General features: G+C 39.2%; 1 protein-coding gene across 4 annotated transcripts in view; it reads left to right on the top strand.

Annotated features, from left to right (window-relative positions):
* The window catches only part of HEPACAM2 (HEPACAM family member 2), a 42,603-nt gene extending 29,631 nt beyond the window's left edge, over positions 1-12,972 (top strand). Inside the window, exons 5-10 of one of the 4 annotated variants that reach the window (XM_078378698.1) lie at positions 7,876-8,001; positions 8,097-8,121; positions 8,256-8,293; positions 9,061-9,134; positions 10,401-10,510; positions 12,306-12,972. In XM_078378698.1, coding sequence (XP_078234824.1) covers positions 7,876-8,001; positions 8,097-8,121; positions 8,256-8,293; positions 9,061-9,134; positions 10,401-10,510; positions 12,306-12,315 — 383 coding nt within the window. In that variant the 3' untranslated portion in view covers positions 12,316-12,972. Of the gene's footprint in view, positions 1-7,875; positions 8,002-8,096; positions 8,122-8,255; positions 8,294-9,060; positions 9,816-10,400; positions 10,515-12,305 lie in introns of those variants that run through there. The other 3 variants (XR_013537798.1, XM_020785211.3, XM_078378697.1) reach the window with 3 other exon arrangements.
* Positions 12,973-22,716: the final 9,744 nt, after the last annotated feature.

Genomic DNA, 22,716 nt, shown 5'->3' with positions numbered 1-22,716 from the left:
CTCATCATCCACCACTTAGTGAGGACACTGTCCTATCAGTTACAAAAATACGGTACATTTAAAAGATACAGTTACATTGCCAAAGAGTGATGTCACCTTTCACTAAGTTATAGCAGTTATGTTATGCAGTTGGCTTTGTGATTGGGGAAAGGAGCTAATTATAAGTAGTTAGTTACTTTCAAGTTCTGGAGTGAAATATAACAACCATTAATCAAGAAGGCTGTAGTCCTCCACATACTTCCCCTATAGGATTTGTAAATATATAAAATTGTACTAATGGTGATTTACACAAGGCAATCTTGAAAGTACATTTTATTTACAGAATTGGAGCTTATAAAGTTGGATCCACAAATTCTCTATGAAAGAAATACATACATTTAAAGTGTTACCATACATGTCAAACTATAAAATCATCCCATCAAACTGGTTGCTATAAACAATGTAATAAAAGGGTTGGTAATAGATCCATGACAGTCTCTTACCTATTTTTGGTACTAAAGAACTATACAGTTCCTCTGCCCATTCTGTTAATGTAAACAAAATTATAACCATGTTGTCTTATAGGAGATTTCACAATCTTGTTTGGCTTCCACAACACAAGCAGCTGAACCATTTATGCCTAAGACAAACATGGACAGCAGCTGTCCTATTGTATAAAGGGATTTAATATAATCATTGCATATGAAAGTTCTGTGGGTTGAAACGAACTGGATGGAAAATAGGCTACAATTTCACAATGAAACCAATACAGTCTAAAAAATACTTTGATGTCTGGGAAGAAAAAAACATAAACAAAATGTTTATGTTACATTGCAAATAAAATTACATGTTGTATACTCATTGCTTTCCACTTTAAATATAGTATTTCAGTGTTGTAAGCCACATTAGGTCCTTTTCAAGGAGAAAGGCAGGATAAAAATATTTTAAATAAATAAATATTCATATTCATGGAAGTAAATCATGCCTTCACAGACAATGAAAATGGAAATAACTTTAAGGGTCTGATCTCACTGGCAGAATAAACTGGCAAAGGGACTGGATTTGGGCTAAAGATAACGCTTTTAAACTTTGAGACCTCAGAAGACATCAAAATCTGAAAAATGTACTGAGAAGCAGAGGCAAAAATCCTGTTGCTCAGTATACTACTAGAATTACACTCAGTCAATTTGAATCAATGGGGAATTTGGTGAGTCAATACCTCCAAAAGTTACATTGACTCAATGTGCCTACTTTAGTTGTGACATTCTACAATAAACAACAGGATTTCAGACAAATAATACCTATTTATATACGAATTATTATTTTCCCCCCAGTAATACATTTTTTATTTCACATGACAAAGGACACAGGGCTAAATACAGTTAAATAGTATAAATACCATTGTGCTTCCTTCACATGGGACCCAGAGCTGCTGCTTGTAAATACCATGCACATAAAGAAGAATTTGGCTCCTATCCAGAACCAGAACTTGGACAAGCAAACCAATCTGGTGTTGCTACAGAAATTTAACTGCATAAAACCAGGGAATCAGTCATAGCTGAGACATTGCCAATTCTTTCTAATTCACATAATCCAGGATCATATATTGAAAGCACTTCAGAAAACTTCCTTTTTTTTTATTCAGAAAGGCTAGAAGCATGCTTGGGGGGAGTGGAACCATATGTTCAACAATAACAAAGCAGTTTCCACCCTCTGATTGTACAACCAGTTTTATGGCTGGCTGTAGAATAGACAACTTGCCAGAGGGTAAAAACTGAGGATATAAAGAAAGGATTTTTATTTTATTTCATTTCTACACTGCCTTTCCCCTAATTATATGACTTGAGACAACTCACAAATTATTAAAAGACCAAACTAGTTAAAGCACAATAAATTATTGCATTAAAAATAATTAAAACATGTACTGTACATATTAAAATAATAAGTTAAAACTATTTAAAAAAAACCTTAAAAGCAAGTTAAAACATACATCAAATAATATGCAGCACCAAACTTAGGTAAAGGTAAAGGTTCCCCTTGACAATTTGTCCAGTCGTGTCTGAATCTAGGGGGCAGTGCTCATCTCCGTTTCCAACCCATAGAGCTAGTGTTTGTCCGTAGACAATCTTTCATGGTCACATGGCCGGCGCGACTAGACACAGAACGCCATTTCCTTCCCATCATGGTGGCACCTATTTATTTACTTGCATTTGCATGCTTTTGAACTGCTAGGTTGGCAGGAGCTAGGACAAGCGATGGGAGCTCACTCCGTCACGTGGATTCAATCTTATGACTGCAAGTCTTCTGCCCTTGCAGCACAGAGGCTTCTGCGGTTTAACCTGCAGTGCCACCACGTCCCTTCAAATACTCAGCACCAAACTTATCACTACCCAAATAGCTGTTAAAAGCCATCCTAAAAAGTATGGTCTTGATCTGTCACTGGAGTGACAAGAGGAAGGGGGCCAACCTGGCTTCCCAGAGGAGAGCATCCCACAACCAGGGAGCAGCCACAAAGGAGGCCCTGTCTTGCATCCTCACAAAATCTGCCAACTACACCAGAGCACAGAGTGCTGTCCTGTGAAGATGCTGGCCACAGAGACTGGCGAAACGTTAGGAAGAACAACCTTCAGAACACGGCCAAAGAGCCCGAAAAATCCACAACAACCATTTTAAAGATGTTCTATAGATGGCATTTCAAAACTGGCAAAAAGGGTGTTAGAGATTAGAAATTCAGGTTAAAAATATTGTCAGCAATTTTGGACTCTCTTTTGTATCGGTGGAGGATAAGTGACAGAGTAAAATGAATTTGGAGATAGATAAAAATATATTATATAAGAAATCACATAGTATATATAACCTTTAAACTAGAAATGCTCTTGCTGAATATTATATCAGAAATTGTTGATTAGATAGATAGATAGATAGATAGATAGATAGATAGATAGATAGATAGATAGATAGATAGATAGATAGATAGATAGATAGATAGATAGATAGATAGATAGATAGATAGATAGATAGATAGATAGATAGATAGATAGATAGATAGATAGATAGATATGAACATATGTGGTTGTAAATATTTATAGTTATAAGGTTGATCTGGGCTCAAAATGGGATAGCTTGTTAGAGATATTATCTGAGAATTTGAGAAGATATGTGCAAGAAAACTGGAAAATGTTGTATGATTGAACCCAGAAATAAACATAAGTAGGTTTAACATAGGTTAAAGATTTTACTACTGTAACACAGTTATGGAGTCAAGATTATACTGTACTATTTTAAACACTTCCCTGTGTGTATGTTTTGTATGTGCTGTTTGTTTGTCTGTCATATAATAATAAATAATTTTAAAAACCCACCAGATTAAATTTTTATTTCAAGGGAATGCAAACTGCAATTCAAACATCACATGATGCCACATGACATGGAGTTGAGTTAAATTTACATACACCAACACATATCCCAAAATATTGCTTTAATGTAAACAAGCCCTCTGTTAAGTCAAACACTCTCATGTATGGTTGTTGTGGGTTTTTTTGGCGCTCTTTGGCCATGTTCTGAAGGTTGTTCTTCCTGACCTTTTCCCAGTCTTTGTGGCTGGTATCTTCAGAGGACTGGAGTAGGAACTCTGTCCATGCTCTGTTGAGCCCAAAAAAACCCACAACCATCAGATCCCGGCCGTGAAAGCCTTTGAGAATACTCTCATGATTGTTTGAAGCAAACTATTCTCTAACATTTGGGCTGTGCTAGGCAAAAAGTCTCTGGTATCGCTAAATGAAAGCAAGAGACATGATTTGTTTAAAGATATAACTCACACTGAAAATATGACATTAGTACAGACTAGTTCCTCAAAGTTTCCTGACCTTCACATACTGACAAAGTATGATTAACAGTGTTATTGGTGTCTATTATGTCAATATTAGCATACTTCTACAAGGAGGCATAGTTGACAATTCCTTATCTTGCCAAGCAGAGACTTTAACAACCACAAAAACTGTCAGCCATAAGTACAGTAAGAGCGTAACAACATGAAGTACATGTTCAGTTCCAGTACGCTGGACTTCAGCTGAGGAAAGGCCGCTTGAATGTCACATAGTAATTGCAAATCCTCCATAAACATTGTGACAACTAAAAGTTCTGCTTAGAAAATAGGGAGGAAGCAAATCATGGTGGGATCTGTATTCTGAAAACTTAGAGCAAATGGAATCAGTTTGTATTTTACCTCTAGAGGGTTTGGATGTCTGGGAACTATTTGACAGCTGCACTTGTCTTGCACAGCACCCCTGAAGTGCAAAGGGGGGGGGAGTTGATCCCTTGCAATGTGGCACTCCTGCCTGTTCTTCAATCTACTCTAGAGACACAGTGCAAGGATGTACATCTCCTCAGCTTTTTTACAATCCAAAAGCAGCAAATTTATACTGAAAACAGTAAAGCAAGAGTGGGAGTTTAAGGAAAGGAAGGGTACACAGAGCAAAAATTAGCAAATGGACTCCTCCAGATGTTTTGCAGACGATTCCCTTCAAGTTAGGATACTTAGGATAGCCAATGGCGAGAGTTTATGGGAATTCCACACCACGAATACCTAGAGGGGCAGAGTTGCTCATCCCTGGTATTGATTGATGAAAGACAGTTGTATAACTTTCTACCCTCTGTGAGGTTTTTAACTCTCCAAAGTGACGTCTGCCTTTTTACAATCCTGCTGGAGAGAAAAAAAATATGGAGAAGCTGGATGAAATATGCCTATTTCCACCCTGTGTTTATGCGTATGAGAGAGATGGAATTTTGAGTGGTAGAATGGGGGTGAAATAGGAGCTAAATAGCTCTTATTTTAGATGACACACAAAGCAGAGACATGTTTCTCCTGCAATGGGATAGATTAGCTGTCTTCACATCTGGAAAACATGTGCCTATCCACAAGAGGTCATGCAAAAATTCTTTCTTCTAATGTTACCCCAGGAGATGGAAAAGCAGATGTGCAAGTAGATAGTGTGTTCATCTCTTTCTCCCTCCTCTAGCACGTGGACACCCTCCATCTGGGCACGTTGTTCTAGGACTGTGGGGAAGGTTCTTAGTACAGTATTATTATGGAAACACTGGACTTTTATCTACTGTATAGCATATGGTTTTATTGTTATTGAGAGCAATCATTCAAATTCATTTACAACGTTGTGAAGCCATGGCTACACATTATCTCATATTTGCACTTGGCTGGATATGGGATTGCGTATACTTAACTAAAGACTTTCACTCTGTGAGACATTTTATACTTTCTACTAGTGCAAAGCAAAGTACCCACTCATGCATGTACTAGAAAAGATATGCCCATCATAGGCACCATAGATCACTTCTGGGTTGTACACAGATGTACATAAAAGTTAATTCACTAACCTCATTGTGTCAGCTGTTTACCTAGCCTTAATAGTTTTGATCTAGCATTACTGATTTTCTCCAGATTCCAAATTATTTTTATTCTTATTCAATGTATATGGTGCGTTATCTATAATTTCCCATCCTAACACCCACCAAGAGATGGTGGATTCATTCAGTAACATTTGGATGGCCACAGATTTTCTTACCCTGCATCATTAACGCATTATGTCTCTATAACAGGTGTAGGTTTTATTGTCAAGAAATAGGAAGCACACTGTCCGTAGGGACAGCTAGGTTGTTCACCTGAGTAACAAGATCATAGCCTAACACTAATGTGTTGGTTTATACAGTATACTGAATTTAGGTTTATAGGGCATGCCTGCAATCCTATGCACAGTGATCTAAGAATAGGATTCATTTTGGGGTTATTATACCACCCCCAAGTCTCTATAGCTGTGGCAATCCCCTCTGAAGCCTCTATTCCCCAGGCCTTCACAAGGTTCTCACTCTTCTTCCTTCTTCGCTGCCACCAGGTATTACTGCTTTAATACCACTCAATCAAGGAGACATGTGTGCTTTCAAAACTTAAGTCATTTATTTGATCAGGGAAGTTAACATCTGATTAATATTCAATTGGTAAATCACAGGTTGCTAATCACTTGTATTTGCATCAGTTCTACTTTGACTTTAAATCTCTAATAACTCTCTGTACCATTCAGCGTTCTTACAGAACTCTAACTCACTCTAAGTTCACTTTTAAGTTTCACACTGTCTCTCACTCACAGAATCTCTCCATACTCCATACACCAGCCTTTATATCCATCCCCCTCCCTCCCTTGGCACCGCCTTCCGTCCACTCATTGGCTCCTTCTCCCCTGCTCAGCTGTGACGGACAGGTGAGGGCAGGGCTGTTCGCTACAATAGCATCTTTGCATTTCTTATTATATGCCCAGTTTGTTTTGTTATTTACTAATTTACATCATCTGGATCACCTGTATTTCCTCATTTCCATTGTATTTCTGTTTTAACCCCACCCTTCCTAATCAGTGACACTATTCCAAGTGTATGGGCATTTACCTTTTCCCTCCCTTATTGCAGTTTTCAAGTAGCTGCTAAGTAGATCTTGTCCTCCTAGCTGTCCCACAATAACAAAATCAAGGTTTGAGCATCCTCTAGTGGTGCCCACATACAGGCATAGTAAGTACAGGAAATTAGAATACTGTACACAAGTAACAGTCATCTTTAACAACGTTAGCGGTAATAATGAAAAACCTTTTTTTAATGATGAAATCAGGGAGGCACAAATTCTAAACAATATCCTTCCCTCTCAGAGGCGTAAAGGAACTGATCTAAGGACAGCTGGACAAGAACACATCGGCCTTCCTCATTCAAGCCAGAAAGACCAGTCCTGTAATGAGCACAGATACAATGGAAATTATCTTATGATTTGTATTACATATTTCCCCCCCCCAAAAAAAATGCAATTATTTCAAATTCTTCCTTCTACATTTCTCCTGACTGACACTGTGCTACAACAATGAAGCTTGATGCTATGCAGAATAAAGTGCACTTCACACTGAATACCCTCAGGTCTGTAGAGGATCAGACCACACAGTAAGCAGCAACGACTTCCTTCGATCCGTATTTTAAGTTCCTTTCCAGCAGTCCTTACCTGGTTAATTAAATAAATACCCCACAATCATGTGCCTGAACAAAAACTGGAAAGAGAAAGAGAGAAGAAGGAAAGATATCGGGATGCTAATGTTTGCTACGGCAAACTTTGAAAAGCAATCCCACAGCCCACTCAAGACTGAAATAAGGGCATGATTTTAAATGGTTCATCCTTTAGTAAAACTGAACTACTGTTCCAAGTTTAAGTTGCCTGTTCTTGTTTCTGATAACTTTTTCACTCCATCTCAATGATTAACCATGCCAGTCAAAGTGAGTGACAGTCCACCAACATATGAGGACCCAAGAATGGAAAAAGCTAGTGGTACCCACTTTTGTGCAGGTCAAGTGAAGAAATTACATCCCAGCCCCCATCTGCAATAGATAACCGGGAAGAAATACCATATTTTTCGCACTATAAGATGCACTTTTTTCCCACAAAACAGGGGGGTGGAAAGTCTGTGCGTCTTATGGAGCGAAGAAAACAGATTATTTTTTCCTGTTTTCTCCTCCTAAAAATTTGGTGCGTCTTATGGAGAGGTGCGTCTTATGAAGCGAAAAATACGGGTAATAACTGCAAATGTAGATATTTCAATGCTAGATACGGCTTGGATATGTTGCTTTTGGGAGCATGATGAGAATTTTGGTCCAAAAGTAACTTTTCCTGGCTATGCTCTTTTAAACTATGCTTCAGAGAAAATGCACAGACTAAAGCAAAGTTGTAGATCCAAGAGTATTTAGATAACAATAGTGTTCTCCTTACTAAGCACTCTTTTGTGCAATGCTAGAATTACAGGTGTGCCAAAAATTAATTCACAAATATCAGACGCCAATTTCTGTTCTTCTCCGACACAGGATTGGAACACTTCATCCAAAAAGGAAAATATTTATCACCTTTAGCAGTAATAACTGGAATTTCCTTATTTTTGATAGTATCAATCTGCCTTCTAATATTATGGAAAAGATTTCAGCCTCATAAAGGTATGTTAAATCAATGCATAATTAATGTCAACATTTCTATAAAATGTTTTGGGGGGAAATTTATTCTTTTTCTTCTTTGTCTCTTTTCCCTCCAGTTATACAGCAGAAGCTGCAGATCAGGTAGAAAATTAAATTCCTCTTCACTCACTGATATCACATAAGCCATTTTTAAAATACATCAAGACCCCTCTGCCTTCTATTCTATTGGCTCGACAAAAATTCTAAAATATTTGAATTTTTCCTAATGTTTTTAGGCCTGAAGCAGATTACAGAAAAGCACAAACAATTTCAGGTAATGTGACATCAAGTGATACACGGGTATAATCCCCTCACAAACCTCAAGAGGGAGAGAGAGAGGACAAATGGAGGGTTGACCAAAGACTATACTATATATTCATAATTGGACGCCTCTCGTCACTTCTCTTTTTATTTAATATCAGCTTGGGGGTGATGCGAATTAGTTCAGAGCTCGGGAGAGAGGAGTTAACCACTGCTCACTTCCTGTTCAAAAGACACGCTCTCCCCAAACCATATGAGAAAGCCTTATAATTAACTGCTTAGAAGAAAAAGAAAAAGAAGGGGGTAGAATGTTGGGAGATGTAGTAACAGATCTTTCATGTTTCATTTTATTGGGCCCAGAATTTGTGTTGGAAACAGAGAACGATGGCGCTACTTCATGCAGTTGGCTGTTCCAGTAGGAACAGATGCTTGTTCCCCTAGGGCCATCCTCCTTTTCAAGTGAATGAATTACCCTTTTCCCAGATTTCCCAGATTTCCCTCCTCCCCTGTGAGTCACCAAGCCCTATTTGTGTCCCGTGTTGCTCTGCTTCTTCCTCTTCTCGAGGCTCTGCTGCATATATCTTGAATGGCTTCCTTTTGAGAATCAGAGCCTGCATCTCAGTTGCACTTTTGGACTACACCCCCTTGATCCCTGAGCTCACTTCCCAATTAGGGAAGTGCAAATTACCTTTAGTCCCTGAGTGGGACTAAAGGTAAGAGGACAAGAGCAGGTGTCTGTAGATGATATTTACTTTTCTTCATGCAATTTCTGCATTTTAGGGCATGAAAATGCACTAGATGATTTTGGAATATATGAATTTGTTGCATTTCCAGACCCGGCAGGAATTTCACTAGTAAGTGCTTGTATTATTGATAAATACATTTCTGCCGAAAAATCTGAAAAGTCATTACTGTGTTCATGTTTCACAGTGACTTTTTATAACAGTGTTGTAAAACAGAGAAGGCTCTTGAGTTTAAATAATGCCAAAAAAAGAAAGAAAGAAAAAGGGTATTGTTACATATTCTTAAAGGCAGGCAGTACCTTTGGTCATACTTTTGAGAATGCAAGGACACTGGCCCTTTTGGTGTGGGCGGGTGAGGTCTAAATTAGGGTTTTCTTGAGGTCAGGGGGAAGGAGCCATATGCTATTTGGCATGATCCTCGCATCTAAATGGCATATTGACCTCAAGCAACCTTCTGCTTCCTTCCGCTAGCTGCGAGAAGCTTTTCTATTGGCATGTGACATAAGGCAAAGATTTGTTTTAAAAAATTAATCTAAGTGATTCAGTGCATCAGTAACAGTCTAGCATAGGCAAAAAATAATAATTTCACTTACCCTGTCCCTCTACAGAGGAGCAGAGAAAGTTTTCAATTTGCCAGTATCCTGAAGTTGCTCACTTCTTAAGCCGCTTCATGATACGGGATGTTGAAAATGGAAGTAGCCTTGGCAGCTTTGACAGCTGGAAGGCTTGATTTTAGTTCTTTCCTAGCAGTCACATGTGCTGGGAAGGGACTAATCTAGAGTGCACTAACCCATGTAAAAAAGTAGAAGCCCCTGACAGGGGCTCCAAAATGTGTGGGTTGGGGTGTTCTGGGAGCAAGTTGGTTCACTCTAGTGATTATGATTTGAGGTCTCCAGAAAAAAAAGTGAGTCATGCACTGAACTGCAAGACAAATACTAACCTGAATGAGCCCTAAATCTGACTCTTGCTTCCCGGTCTCTTTCACTGTAACTTCTTCATTCTTAGTATAACCACTTTCTGAATTTGGGGGGCATCAAAATAATACTGAGAAAGTTACAGTGATAAAAACAGTGTGGTGCAGTGATGAGACTGTTGCATTCTCATCAGGACCGGTGCAGGCGGTACAGGAACACAATCACACTTCCAACAAGAATCCAAAAATACAGGCACCATGCTCCACACTTAATCACTGCAACAGTTTATGATGTCTGAGAAATGGTGACTGGCCCAGGGTTGCCTTGTGGGCTTCATGACCAAGTGCAAATTGTAACCTTGGTCTTCTTAAACCTAATCTGACATTAAAATTCTACCTTGTATTGTCACAATTTCTGACGTTGCTTGTCTTGTTCAGAAAATATGATCATTTCTTCCTTTCAGGTGTCAAGTCGGTCTGTTTCTGGCTCTGATGTTATACAAGGCCAGGATCGTCCCGGTACTATTTATGAAGTTGTTCGACATATTCCTGAACAACATCAAGAACACCAAGAGTAAGTTGAATGAATGTAATCTAGTAACAGGATTGCATTAGCCTGGAGAAGAAATGGAGAAAGAATATGACAGGGTTACTCAGGTACCTGAGGCACTGTCACATCAAATGCACACACTTGTTCTCTATTCTTTCAGAGGTCAGGAACAGAACTAATGAGATGAAGGTAAAAGAGAGTAAATCTGTAGTCCAAAATACAGTGGTGCCTTGCTTAACGAAACCGCTTTACGATGAAGTTTTTGCGATTGCTATTGCGATCTCAAAACGATGTTCCTATGGGGAAAATTCGCTTAATCATGATCGGTTCCCTACTTTGGGAACCGATTTTTCACTAGACAACAATTTTAAAACAGCTGATCAGCAGCTCTAAAATGGCCGCCCGCTGTGCAAAATGGCTCCCTGCTGTGCTTTAGGACAGATTCCTCACTTTACAGGCAGCGGAAAATGGCGGCCCTATGGAGGATCTTCACAAAACGAGCAGGTATTTCACCCATTGGAATGCATTGAACCGGTTTTCAATGCATTTCAATGGGTCTTTTAATTTCACTTGACGAGGATTTCGCTTAACAGTGATTTGAACGGAACGAATTATCCTCATCAAGCGAGGCACCATTGTATAAGCTACAGATAGCCTATGATTAAAAGAAGAAATTAACTGCTAACAACATCTGATTTTCTTGCAAATTAGCTTTCTTTCTTTTTTTATTATTCTTCACAATCAAGTGTAGACTTTATGTTCAAGTACTGTTGCTCAATCACAAAGGTCTGTCTGAATCACACTGGACACAAATTAATTTCCAGCTCCTAGTGATGGGGTTTCCATAACTTATAGTTTCATCTGCAGTTAAACAACGTGGTAAAACTCTTGATAGTAAGAGCAGCTGGGCACTGTACTTGGACACAGTACAGCCTCTCTCTTGCTGGAGAGCTTCAAATGGATATTGCAATAGACACCGATCGGTTGGGGTTACTCTAAACTGAGTGTCCTATCTTCATCTCAATGAGATGGCTTACAAGACCCTTTCTGACCTTATGATTCTATAGAAATGAAAGTATAATTTCATACATATTTACAAAGAAGTTTCAATGCATCTCCAAGGGATGCACACACTGATAAATGTATTTACGACTACCACTTAGAGACACTGAAAAAGTAATGAGAATGTCTGTGTATGAGGATTTCTTTTACTGCTTGAGGCAAATGAAAATTACCCTGTTTTCCCTCAATTTCCAGAGGTCATGGAGACCTCCTCTCCACAGATTTAGCTTCCTGCACTTCATTGAAGGCAGGAAGAAAGGTTGCTGAACAAGTTGCATGGACTGAAGCCACCCTTATCAAAATATATTGCAATACTGTGAACTTCACATATACCATTTTTACACTGCATGGAAACTGATGTAAATACAAACATATCCATAGGTCACATAATAAGTGTGAAGAACTTAGGGAAAAAGAACAAAAATAGGACAATACAGAGTGCATATTATATACCTTGCGTGAGAGCCCAACTTTACAATAGTGGGAGAAAACACTCATATGTGGACTGGCCCCGAATCACCCATATTTAGCAGTAATACTCATTTCCACTACACTTCATCCTTTATTTTTTTAGCAGTCTGCAAAGCTACACAGAAAGGGAAAATATGGCTGAATATATCAGTAGTTGGATTTTTGCAGTAGCAAACATGGTTAAACCGGACTTAGTTATTATATTCAGGAAAGACCATTTAAAACCTCTGCACATTCTTCTGAATCTGAGTTACGACTAAACCATGATTTTTATTTTTCTCCCTAGGGGCACCTGAAAAGAAAATGAAAGCACAGTGATGAAATCTATTTCAGAAAGCAGGCAGGAAAAGCAACAACTGTCAGCAAGGAGGAAATGGATCAAGCCGTCAATTAGAAGGAAAATGACCTTTTCTTTAACAAGCAAAAATATGTCCTTATTTCTGCATCTCTAATATGTTTGCCTTGAACTTGCTTATATAAATATCAATTGACGTAACACAAGTACAAACAGCTGCTAATTACAGGGTAGACTAAAAAGGCTACAAACCCAGGAAGCAAAGCCAAAGTGTTGAAGGATTCAGTGTTTTCTTTCTTTAATCTTGGACTACAGTATCTATTCCACAAAAGAAATCTCGCCTGCTTGTTGTTGTTTAAAAGATGTGAATGTGCCTTAAGATTTTACATCAGCCTATGCTGCTAAAAAGAGGAAATAGGTATAAAACTGGCAATCTGATAAATGCATGACTTTTTTGTTATTAAACATCTTTTTCTAATACCAACCTCACAATTTAAATGTAGGCTTGTTCTCAGATTGATATATAATGTAGTCACAAAGTCAGTATGTCTGCTATAGTAAATATGCTTTTCTAAACATATATGTGTACTGTATGTATCTATGACATATATGCAATATTGACTTCTTCCAAAAGTGTAAATGCTACAAATTCACCCTGTCCTCAGTTTTTTCCACTTTATCTTTCCTTGGTTTAAACCCCCCTCCAAGATTCTCCTGCCCTTTCAATCCTATCGTTACTCTAAAAAAGTTTCCAGTCTGTCCAGTTTGGTAAATGGGTCATGTGTTTTCAGAGACAATGTCCTCCTGAGTTTTAAGTGGTAAGAACAAGCAACAGGATCTCACATTCTACCTCTAGGGTTTCCCAAAAATGTTTCATTGAGCACTGCTACAGGTAAAATGCTACATTAAAGGGAGACCAGGCCAAAATCCTGTTGCTTAGCATAGAAAGGCCCACTGAATCAAAGGGCAGAGTCAAGTCCTCCATAAGTTCCATTGATTCAAACAAGTCTACTTTATGACTTACTATGCTAAAGTACTATACTGAATCACTGGAAATTATGGAGGAATTAACTCATCAAATCTTTGTTGATTCACTAGGCCTGTTCTAGTGAGTTTTACTATGCTAAGCAGCTGGATTTTGGCGATTGTGTCACTTGAGCATTCATTAATTAGATATGGTGCAATAAAAATGAAAAGTAAATAGGAGCCATAAAAGCTCCCAAACTGTATCAGATCATCATATAAAATGATTTGATTTTAACCCTTTGCCCTGCCATGGTCCCAGTTTCAAAGGGTAAGGAAATCCACCTGCTATTTTATTTTATAATATGAATATAATTATCAATCACATAAATAGCATCATCTCTCTTTTCACCATGCTGAGTTCCAAGCCATACAACAATTGCCCTTTGATTAATTTATTTTTCTTATATTCTAGTCCTACCAAGGTTTCTTAGTAAATTAAATAGTATCTTTTGAATGTATGTATTATAAATTAAAGTAAATTATCTGAAATTCTGGAGGAAAAAAGTAAAGTATTCTTATAAACCATCCAATGGCATACACTTTTAAAAACCTTTTACCTCCTCAATATAGTGGTTTCTCACTGTTAAAGGAATCATAATTGTATACAGCACGTGCAAATTTGATTAGTTGAACTGAGTTTGCATTTGTAAATTAATCTCTATTAATTTTTGAGTAGCGCTTTGGAAACTGAAGTCCTCTCATTAGAAATTATTTTTATTAAATACATTTATCAAGAAAAGTATTAATAATAGGTACATGGAACTTACAACCTGACTTAGCTTGCCAAGTTAAAAGCTTCTGAGCAAGAAGCTGTAGAGAAACTGTTGCAGCAGGTAAGAATTAACCACAGAAATAAGGAATTATGGCAGGTGGAGAAAAGAAGAACTTAATCACAAGCCATAAAATGTTGATTTAAAATGTATTGCGGTCTGTAAATCATGTACCTAATTTGGTGGTGTCCAGATATCCAAGTGAAGAGCAAATGACTGACACATACTTTAATAAGGGTATTAAAATCTGTGATTTTGGAGATATGATACCTTTGCCCAGATTGGAGTTGACAGCTTGGTGCCATTCCATGATCATGGTTTGAACTAAATTCCTGCCTGTTCTGTAGAGCCTTGAATTCAACTATTTCTATTGTCTGAATTTAATCTGTTTTTTTCTGACATTTTCATGCCCTGCCCCTTCATTTTATATTTTCTGAGCTAATAAGTTCAATTATTATTATTTTCATTATGCCTTATATTCTGTAACATTTATCAGGTGCAATTTCTTAGTTGGATGCAGCAAATAATGGTAGATGGCAACAGCATCTTCTGCTGACTATTTATTCTTTGTTCCCACTAACCCACCCAAATCTGTTCCTCCTGAATCTTCCAGGCCTAACTGGAGCCACAACACTGGTGAGATACTTGTTGCTTTTTTGCTGGCCTATCACACTATCTTTCAACACTTCAGAGGATCAAACTGTACATTATAGATACCCTTAAATTAAAGCTGAAATCATATTAATGTTCTAGAGATGTAATTTAGGCAGACTTTCATGACTAATAAATCAGACTGGAAAAGGGGGGCTATACGGTATTTAGTTACTGAAGACCAATGATAAAACAAAACAAACTGATCTGTAAGGCTAATAAGGTAAAATGTCATTTTGTGACTATCAGAAGGTTTCATCGCTTAATAAATTCCACCTTGCATTGTTCAGCATTCAGACTATACTCTTAGGGAGGGCTTCTGACCAAGGTGGAAGGCAGAGCACCAGCAGGGAATACAGGAACAAGGAACAGCGGTCTAGAAAAAAAGGAGCATCAAATGAGAGCATGACAAATTCAAGTAAAGTAAAATAAAAGTGAGACACTAAATTGAATCTGATTGGCATCATGTTGGCAAGCAAGTGTGTGGTGTATGTGCATTTGTGCATGCGTTTGAGTGTGCTATGTGATGAGAAGGACGTGTGTCATTTAGGGGATTTGTTGTGTTTGAAGTCTTGGGGATGCATATGTGGGGTGTGGGGAGGGTGCCAAAGTGTTAAGGGTAGGGGGAGGCACTGGAAGAATGCATGGGGTATAAAGGGAAACAGATGTGTGCATGGATGGGTTTGAGTGTGTATGAGCAGGAGATGTGTGTGCGTGTGTGCAGAAGTATGGCTGATGTGTAGGTAGGGATGGAATGAGCTTTCCATCTACCTTATACAAAATGCATTCAACTTACCTTTTATGAAGAAAACCTGCAATACCAAATATGATTGGTTTTGTTTTCTCACCTGTTAGATATTATTGCTATGAAAATTAATAGAAGATTCATGGGAGGACCTTTTAAAAGCAAATTTCTTCAAGCTCTGTAAAAACCTAACCTTTCCTATGGCCTGAAGGTGGTTCTCCTTCTAATTAATCAGGGAAGTATCTCTTTACAGTTTTGCTATTCCAAACATTCACCTACATGGACAAAGACAGACAAATGGGACATAGCAACATTTTAAACAATTAACATTATATGCATGTTTAAAACAAATCTTAGGTAAACAGAATACACAGGTAAATGTGTATACATCTAACTAAACATATATAATATTTATTCATTTAAAATCCATTACCTAATATATCCAACTAACAGATTTGTGGGAGAGGGCCTTCTCCTACCGAATGCACTTCTTAATTGCAATCTCTTTCCACTCAGATTTTTTAAAATAAGTGAGTAAAAACACATTTTTTTAGACTGGCGTTTGATGTTTAAGTTGCCCTGCAGTGCTGTTTTTAATCTGTAACCTTTGAAATGTTCTGGAACAACCTCCCTCCAGAGATTCGTGTGGCCCTGTCGCTGGGTATTTTTAAGACCCAACTAAAAACTTGGATGTTTAAGCAGGCCTTCCCTCCAGTCAATACTTAATTTTCTGTTTCTCCACTTATCTTTTGTTATTTTTCCATCTTGAAGAATCTGTTTATTGTTTATTGTTTTATAATTTTCATTTTGTTACATGTATATGTTACTCTTTATTTTGTCTGGAAGCCGCCTAGAGTGGTCGCAATGACCAGATAGGCGGGGGTATAAAATAAATAAATAAATAAATAAATAAATAAATAAATAAATAAATAAATAAATAAATAAATAAATAAATAAATAAATAAATAAATAAATAAATAAATTTCATGTTTTTAATGTTTTTAAAAAGTATTTTGATGATTTTACGGCGGAGCCAATTTGTATTCCTTTATTAAGATTTTAGCTAAATCTTGGTTTTATCTACTTTTGCTTCTTTTAATAACTCTGAAGCCATCTTCAGAAGTATAAAGGTGGGGTCTAAATGTAATAAAGTGATAAATAAATAAAATGCCCCAGTAATCTCTCTGGTTTCACCAAAATCTCTCAACTCCCAAGAGAGCAAGCTCAGATTGCAACTGTTTGATGGGATCTTCCAGGCTGAGAATCCAGGAAGACTATTGGAAAATGCAAGGGTTTCCTTCTTGATTAATGCCATCGCCTGCATGAAGAAGGGGACAGGTGTAACATAGGACCTTCTCTACAAATTATTAATACTTCTGAAGTCTGAACTTCTAGTCAGACCTATAGATAGACCAATGGAACACAGAACAAATCCTATCTGCATGTCTAGCATGTACTGTAATTCAATATGAATCTTTGTATCTAACAAATTCCAGAACAAACTCAGATTAGATGGCCACAAACACATTTTGAAAACAGCTCTCCCTTTAAGCCAGTGGTCCCCAACCTTGGGCCTCCAGATGTTCTTGGACTTCAACTCCCAGAAATTCTGGCCAGCAGACGTGGCAGTGAAGGCTTCTGGGAGTTGTAGTCCAAGAACATCTGGAGGCCCAAGGTTGGGGACCACTGCTTTAAGCTACCCTTTGGTGTCAAAGGCTATTAGAACTGAAAAGCACCAATTGAAGGAATTATTAAAGATGGGGGCATACATTATGTATGCCGTTGCTTTAAAGACATATTCTTTTTTTTTAATCCTTGCAACTGCATGGAAGTAAAGACAATCTATTTTTATGAGAATGTGTTTTACTGCATCTAAGCGCCCTGCAAGAGGAAAGTAAGAGAACCTTCCTTTCCTCCTGATTTGCAGAGGATGCATAGGGCATATCCAGACAGGCATTTGTCCCCCTGCTTGGTGCACTTTGGGAGCAGAACAGTTCACTTCCCCCCACCCAGCAACAACATAAGGATCAGAGCAGCTTTCCCCCAAGGCACCCCAACCTGCACCTGTTTCAGCCTGGCGCGAGCATCTACATTTCTGGTGCAGGTTGGTGCACCCTAGTTTAGCCCGTTCACAATGCATGCGACGGCTGGGAATGGACTCAAATTGATCCTTACAGCTATCAAAGCTGCCAAGGCTCCTTTCAGTTTCAGTTTCTCATATCATGAAGTCGCATCAGGATATCAGGAAATTGAACACTTCCCCTGCTCTTCTGTGGAGGGGGGCAAGGGAAATGATTTTTTTTGTATGTGTCTACCAGACCATCGCTGAAACACTGAATCGTTTAGATTAAATTTTTAAAATCTCTTCCTTTTTAAAATCTGATTTCCATTCTCTGAGCAATTCCCATCTATCTTTGTGTTATGTACAACACAAGCTGCAAAAGGGGGAGCTCTATTTGCAGTTGTTCCTCCCAGGACTGGGAGTGTTACCTATTCACCCAAGCCCCCATTTCCTCCAATCTGTCTTTCCTTGTTTGCACTCACTTTGTTTGTACTCACCTTGAATTCTCCTGCCTATTCAATGCAATCATCACTCAAGAAAACCCTCCTGTTAGCCTGATTTTGTAAACAGCTCATCTGCATTCAGAAGTAATGGGATCCAAGTGGCAGACTCTACTACTATAAGCAACAGAAGAGTGTTGCTGTTCACCCACTCTACCCATAGGCACCTCAAAGGCTTTTTTATGCTCCACTGTGTTCCAAAACTGAGAATTCTCTGGCTTACAGTGCCATCCTGAGTCAGAAATAAAAACAGCACAAGATGACCATTTATGGAATAGCTTCTTACAATAAGATACATATTATTTTATTTTTAAATACAGATCAAAGGTAGGTGATTGAACTGAGATAAAGAACTAGTCCCTATGCAGCCACAACTTTGAAAATTATAATGTAGCAGGCAGCTATTTCAGACAAATTTAAAAAATTCCAATTGTAAGCCACCTTACAATTGCTGTAAGGTGGCTTACAGCAATTAAAAGACAATATTTAAGTAAGTAACAATGAGTATACAGTACTAAAAGGATCAATGTATATAATACCAAAAAAATAAAAGCAACAGAAAAATACATTTAATGCAGTAAGATACAACAATCCATTTAAAAAACTCCACTCAGCAGCCATTCATTTACGGAAAGATTGCCTGAAGAGAAAGGTCTCCACCTTCTTGTAGAAGGACTGTAAAGATGGGGGTAGGCCAGCCTCCTGTAGGAGGGAGTTCCAGAGTCTGCTTCCTCTGAGGAAGGCTCTCTCCCATGTCCCTACCAAATGCACCTGTGAAGGTGGCGGGGCTGAGAGAAAGGCTTCCCCTGATTACCCTTAATACTTGAGCAGGGTCTTAAAGAGAGATGTAGCTCTTGAGGTAGCTTGGATCCAAGCCATTTAGGACTTTATAGGTTACTCATACCATGTGAGAGGGCAAAAATCTGAACAGATTTTGCCAAAAAAAAAACAAAAAACCTTGACACCTTTATTAAATTTGTTTCTCCTTCATGCTATGTGTCTGTATGTCGCATTATGAGCCAACTTGAGTGTTAAGATCACCAGGAGAGGCCTTTCTCTCAGTTTCACCACCTTCACAGGTACATCTGACGGGGACACAGGGGAGGGCCTTCTCCGTTGCTGCTCCCAGACTTTGAAACTCCTTCCCAAGGAGGCCAGGTTGTCCCCGTATTTGCTGTCCTTCTGCAAACAGGCAAAGATTTTACTCTTCAAGCAAGCCTTCTCTCAGTAACTAGCTACCTGTGTGTGTTTTGTTTTGTTTCTAGATGGATTGTTATGCATTACTGCTTTCACTTCATTTTTAATGCTACTTGTGTTTTCCATTTTTGTATTTTAGTGCTACTTGTGTTTTCCATTATATGTATTTCTCAAAGTGGCCTTTTAAAAAAGTATATTGTTCTTAGCTTTAGCATTGCCTTTTAATGATGTAAGATGTCTCTTCACTCACTGTTCTTAGCTTTAAACATCACCTTTTAATGTTAACCACCGTTGTATACTCATTGTTTAGAACTTTAAATATTTCTTTTTCAATGTTGTACGCTGCCATGGGAGAAAGGCAAAGTAAAAAATAAATAAATAAATAAATAAATGTGCTCATACTCCAGAATAAGCAAAGCTGAACTCAGCAAATTGTAGCAGATGGCAACAGCGTCACCCTTCCCCAATGATCATTCATTCTCATTCCCCTGCTGGCTGAATCTCTTCCTCCTGAATTTTGCAGGTTCAGCCGATGCCCAGAACTGGTGATATATACTCATTGATGTTTGTGTGGTCTCTCTCACCATCTCCCAATACATCAATGGATAGTATGTTATGGGTAACTTGCCTCTAGAGCTGAAGTCATATTTGTGTTCCAGAGACATAATTCAGGCAGACTTTTATGTTTAAGAAATCAGACTTGCAAAAGAAAAATGAAAAAGCCTTGTTTAGCTCCCAAACACCAGTCACAAAACAAAGCAAGCTAAGTGGCAAATTAGGTAAGAAGAAAAAAACCTTCGGGTATGACAATCACTTTCAGCAGTTTTGTTTCCAGGCAGATTTTGCAAACAGGGCAACCTTGAAGATGGTATCTAGAGGGATAACATATTTGTTACATACAGCACTGATGTTACCTGTCTGTCATGGGTTTGGAGGGAAAGTTCCATCCTATGGGGAGTGGAAGGCGGGACATCAGGAGGAGGGGCTGTACTGTATATATATGTGGAGCGTGTGAAGAAGAAGGAGCGGGAAGAGAGCTGAGAGAAGAAGCTTGAGTGGGAGTCTGTGTGTCAGACAGGGTACTACTGTGTGTCAGTCAGTACCAACCTGATAGGTTCAGGTGTCTGTATGGTTAGCCAGAACTGATAGGTTCAGGGTCTGTGCTTCAAGTTAAGTGTTCTGTGTGAACCAAACTGTGTGTATGTATGATTGAGACTAAGCCACGTTACTGTATCTTATTCACTTGATCCTTTTATTTTTCCCTGTGTGTTATTTAATAAACCTTGTTTTTTTATTTGTTAAAAATCCATCCCTGGTCTGTGTGACTTCTTATAGGGAATGGTTGGTGGCAGCTTAGTGTAACTGTGGCATATCCCAGTAGGTCTGGGTTTGTCACATTGATTGGTGTCCAGCGTGTGGGATACGACTGGTCCAGTTGTCCAGTGGTCCAGCAAAGCCTTGGCAAGAGTGCCCAGAGCAAGGGGGGTCTAGTCAGGGACAATCTGAGAGCACGTAGGTAATCTTCTAGGTGTACCTCACGGGGAGGTGCGCTAGTGGAAGAACGTGTAACCTCAGATTGGGGACTAGATTAGGGAGCTCTGAGGCAGCCTGTTTTGGCGGGAAAAAAGCTGAGGCAAAACTGTAAAGTAACAGTGATTTAGCCTGCCTGCTGAGAGGCCTAGCAGAGGGGGGTAGACTCTGGCTCGCAACTGTTGCAAGATAGTGCTGAAGAACAGCAGCAATCTATAGAAAGCTGGTTCTGAGGCAAAAGAGAAGAAAAAAAAAAGTGGTCGCTTTATTTTGAGGCTTGACTTTTGAAAGCAGCCTGTTCTGGGGGGGATTATGCCCTTGACTCGAAGCCAAATGGCAGAAATGGGTGAAGTGAAAGACCCCCAGGTAGACCAAGGTTCTGAGGATGAATTTGGCTCAGTGCAGGGTGACAGCACGGGAGAACAGAACCCAGAACTCAGAAAATTGCTCATAGCCCAACAGCATGAACTGAGGATGAGGCAATTTGAAGTGGAGGAAAGATTAGAGAGAGAAAAAATGGAGGAAAGGGAGAGAGAGAAACAAAGGCAATTTGAATTAGAGAGAGAGAGAATGGAAAGAGCAGAAAGATTGGAGAGAGAGAAAATGGCGTTTGAGTTAAGAAAATTGGAACTGATGAATCAGAACAATAATAACAATAGGGATTCTGAGGGAGGCCAATTGTCTAAAGCTGACCTGAAGAAATTCCCTGTGTACCACAAGGGAGATTGTCCTGAGGTGTTCTTTTCCCTAGTGGAAAGAGCGTTTGTGGACTTCTCAGTAAGGGAAACTGAGAAGATGACCATCATGCGATCTTTAATCAGTGGCAGCCTTGCAGAAGTCTATGCAGAGATGCCAGAGGAACTGATGAAAGATTTTGCAGAGTTTAAAAAACTGGTGTTTGCCAGACATGGGATAAATGCGGAACAGCTGAGGCAAAGATTTAGGTCAATCACCAAGAAACCAGAGCAGACTTTTACCCAAGTGGGGGCCCAATTGGTGAGGCTGCTAGAGAAATGGCTATCTCAGGAGGGGACAGAGACCTTTCAGCAGCTCAAAGACTTGATAGCGCTGGAACAGTTCTATTCAGTCCTGCATGGGGAACTGAAATTCCAGGTGAGGGAAAGGAAACCGAAATCTGTGGCAGAAGCAGCCGAGATCGCAGATTTTATTTACCAGATAAGAAAGCCCTTAGGTGAGGAGAAATCTGTAGGAAAACCCAAAGAAACCTACAGCAAGTACTCTCAGGGACCAGGGAAAAGCCAGCAAGGGGGAGGGGCCCATGGTGAAGGGAAGCCCTCAGACATGAAACCAAGACTTCAGATTTTGGAGGGAAAACCAAAACAAGATGAGAAAGACTCAAAATATAGCAGAAAATGTTATTTCTGTCAGGGAAAGGGCCATCTAATCTCAGAGTGTGAGAAATTAAAGCAGCTAAAAGGAATTGTGCCTCAGGATTCGAGTGGAACCAAGCCAAAAGCTGTGTTCTGTGTCCAGAAAGAGCAAAGCTCCTTGTCACTGAGGGAGCCTGTTGCCATGGCTACTCAACCTGGAACAGTTACATCTGCTGATCAGGCTGAGGAAAATGGTCCTCTTGTGGAGGTCAAGCGCTGCTTGCTCGTGAGAACAGATTCACAGTTGTTTGAGACAGCAGGGGTGGACGTAGGAATACTTGACCATCAGTATCGGGGGCTGAGGGACACTTGTTCCCAGGTGACCCTGTGCCATCCAGATATTATTCCTAGGGAATATATAATCCCAAATGAGAGCATGAAGGTGGCAGGGATTGAGGGGCAGGTGATCTCACTGCCAGTAGCGGAGGTACCTGTGAACTTTCAAGGCTGGAGGGGAGTTTGGCGGCTAGCGATTTCATCGACTCTGCCAGCAGCCGTGCTCGTGGGAAATGACCTGGCTGAACATGTGA

The sequence above is a fragment of the Pogona vitticeps genome, chromosome 6, assembly GCF_051106095.1.
Source record: "Pogona vitticeps strain Pit_001003342236 chromosome 6, PviZW2.1, whole genome shotgun sequence".
Taxonomy (NCBI): Eukaryota; Metazoa; Chordata; class Lepidosauria; order Squamata; family Agamidae; genus Pogona; species Pogona vitticeps.
Note: the sequence above shows the minus strand (reverse complement) of the source record. Positions and strands in the feature narration are given on the sequence as shown.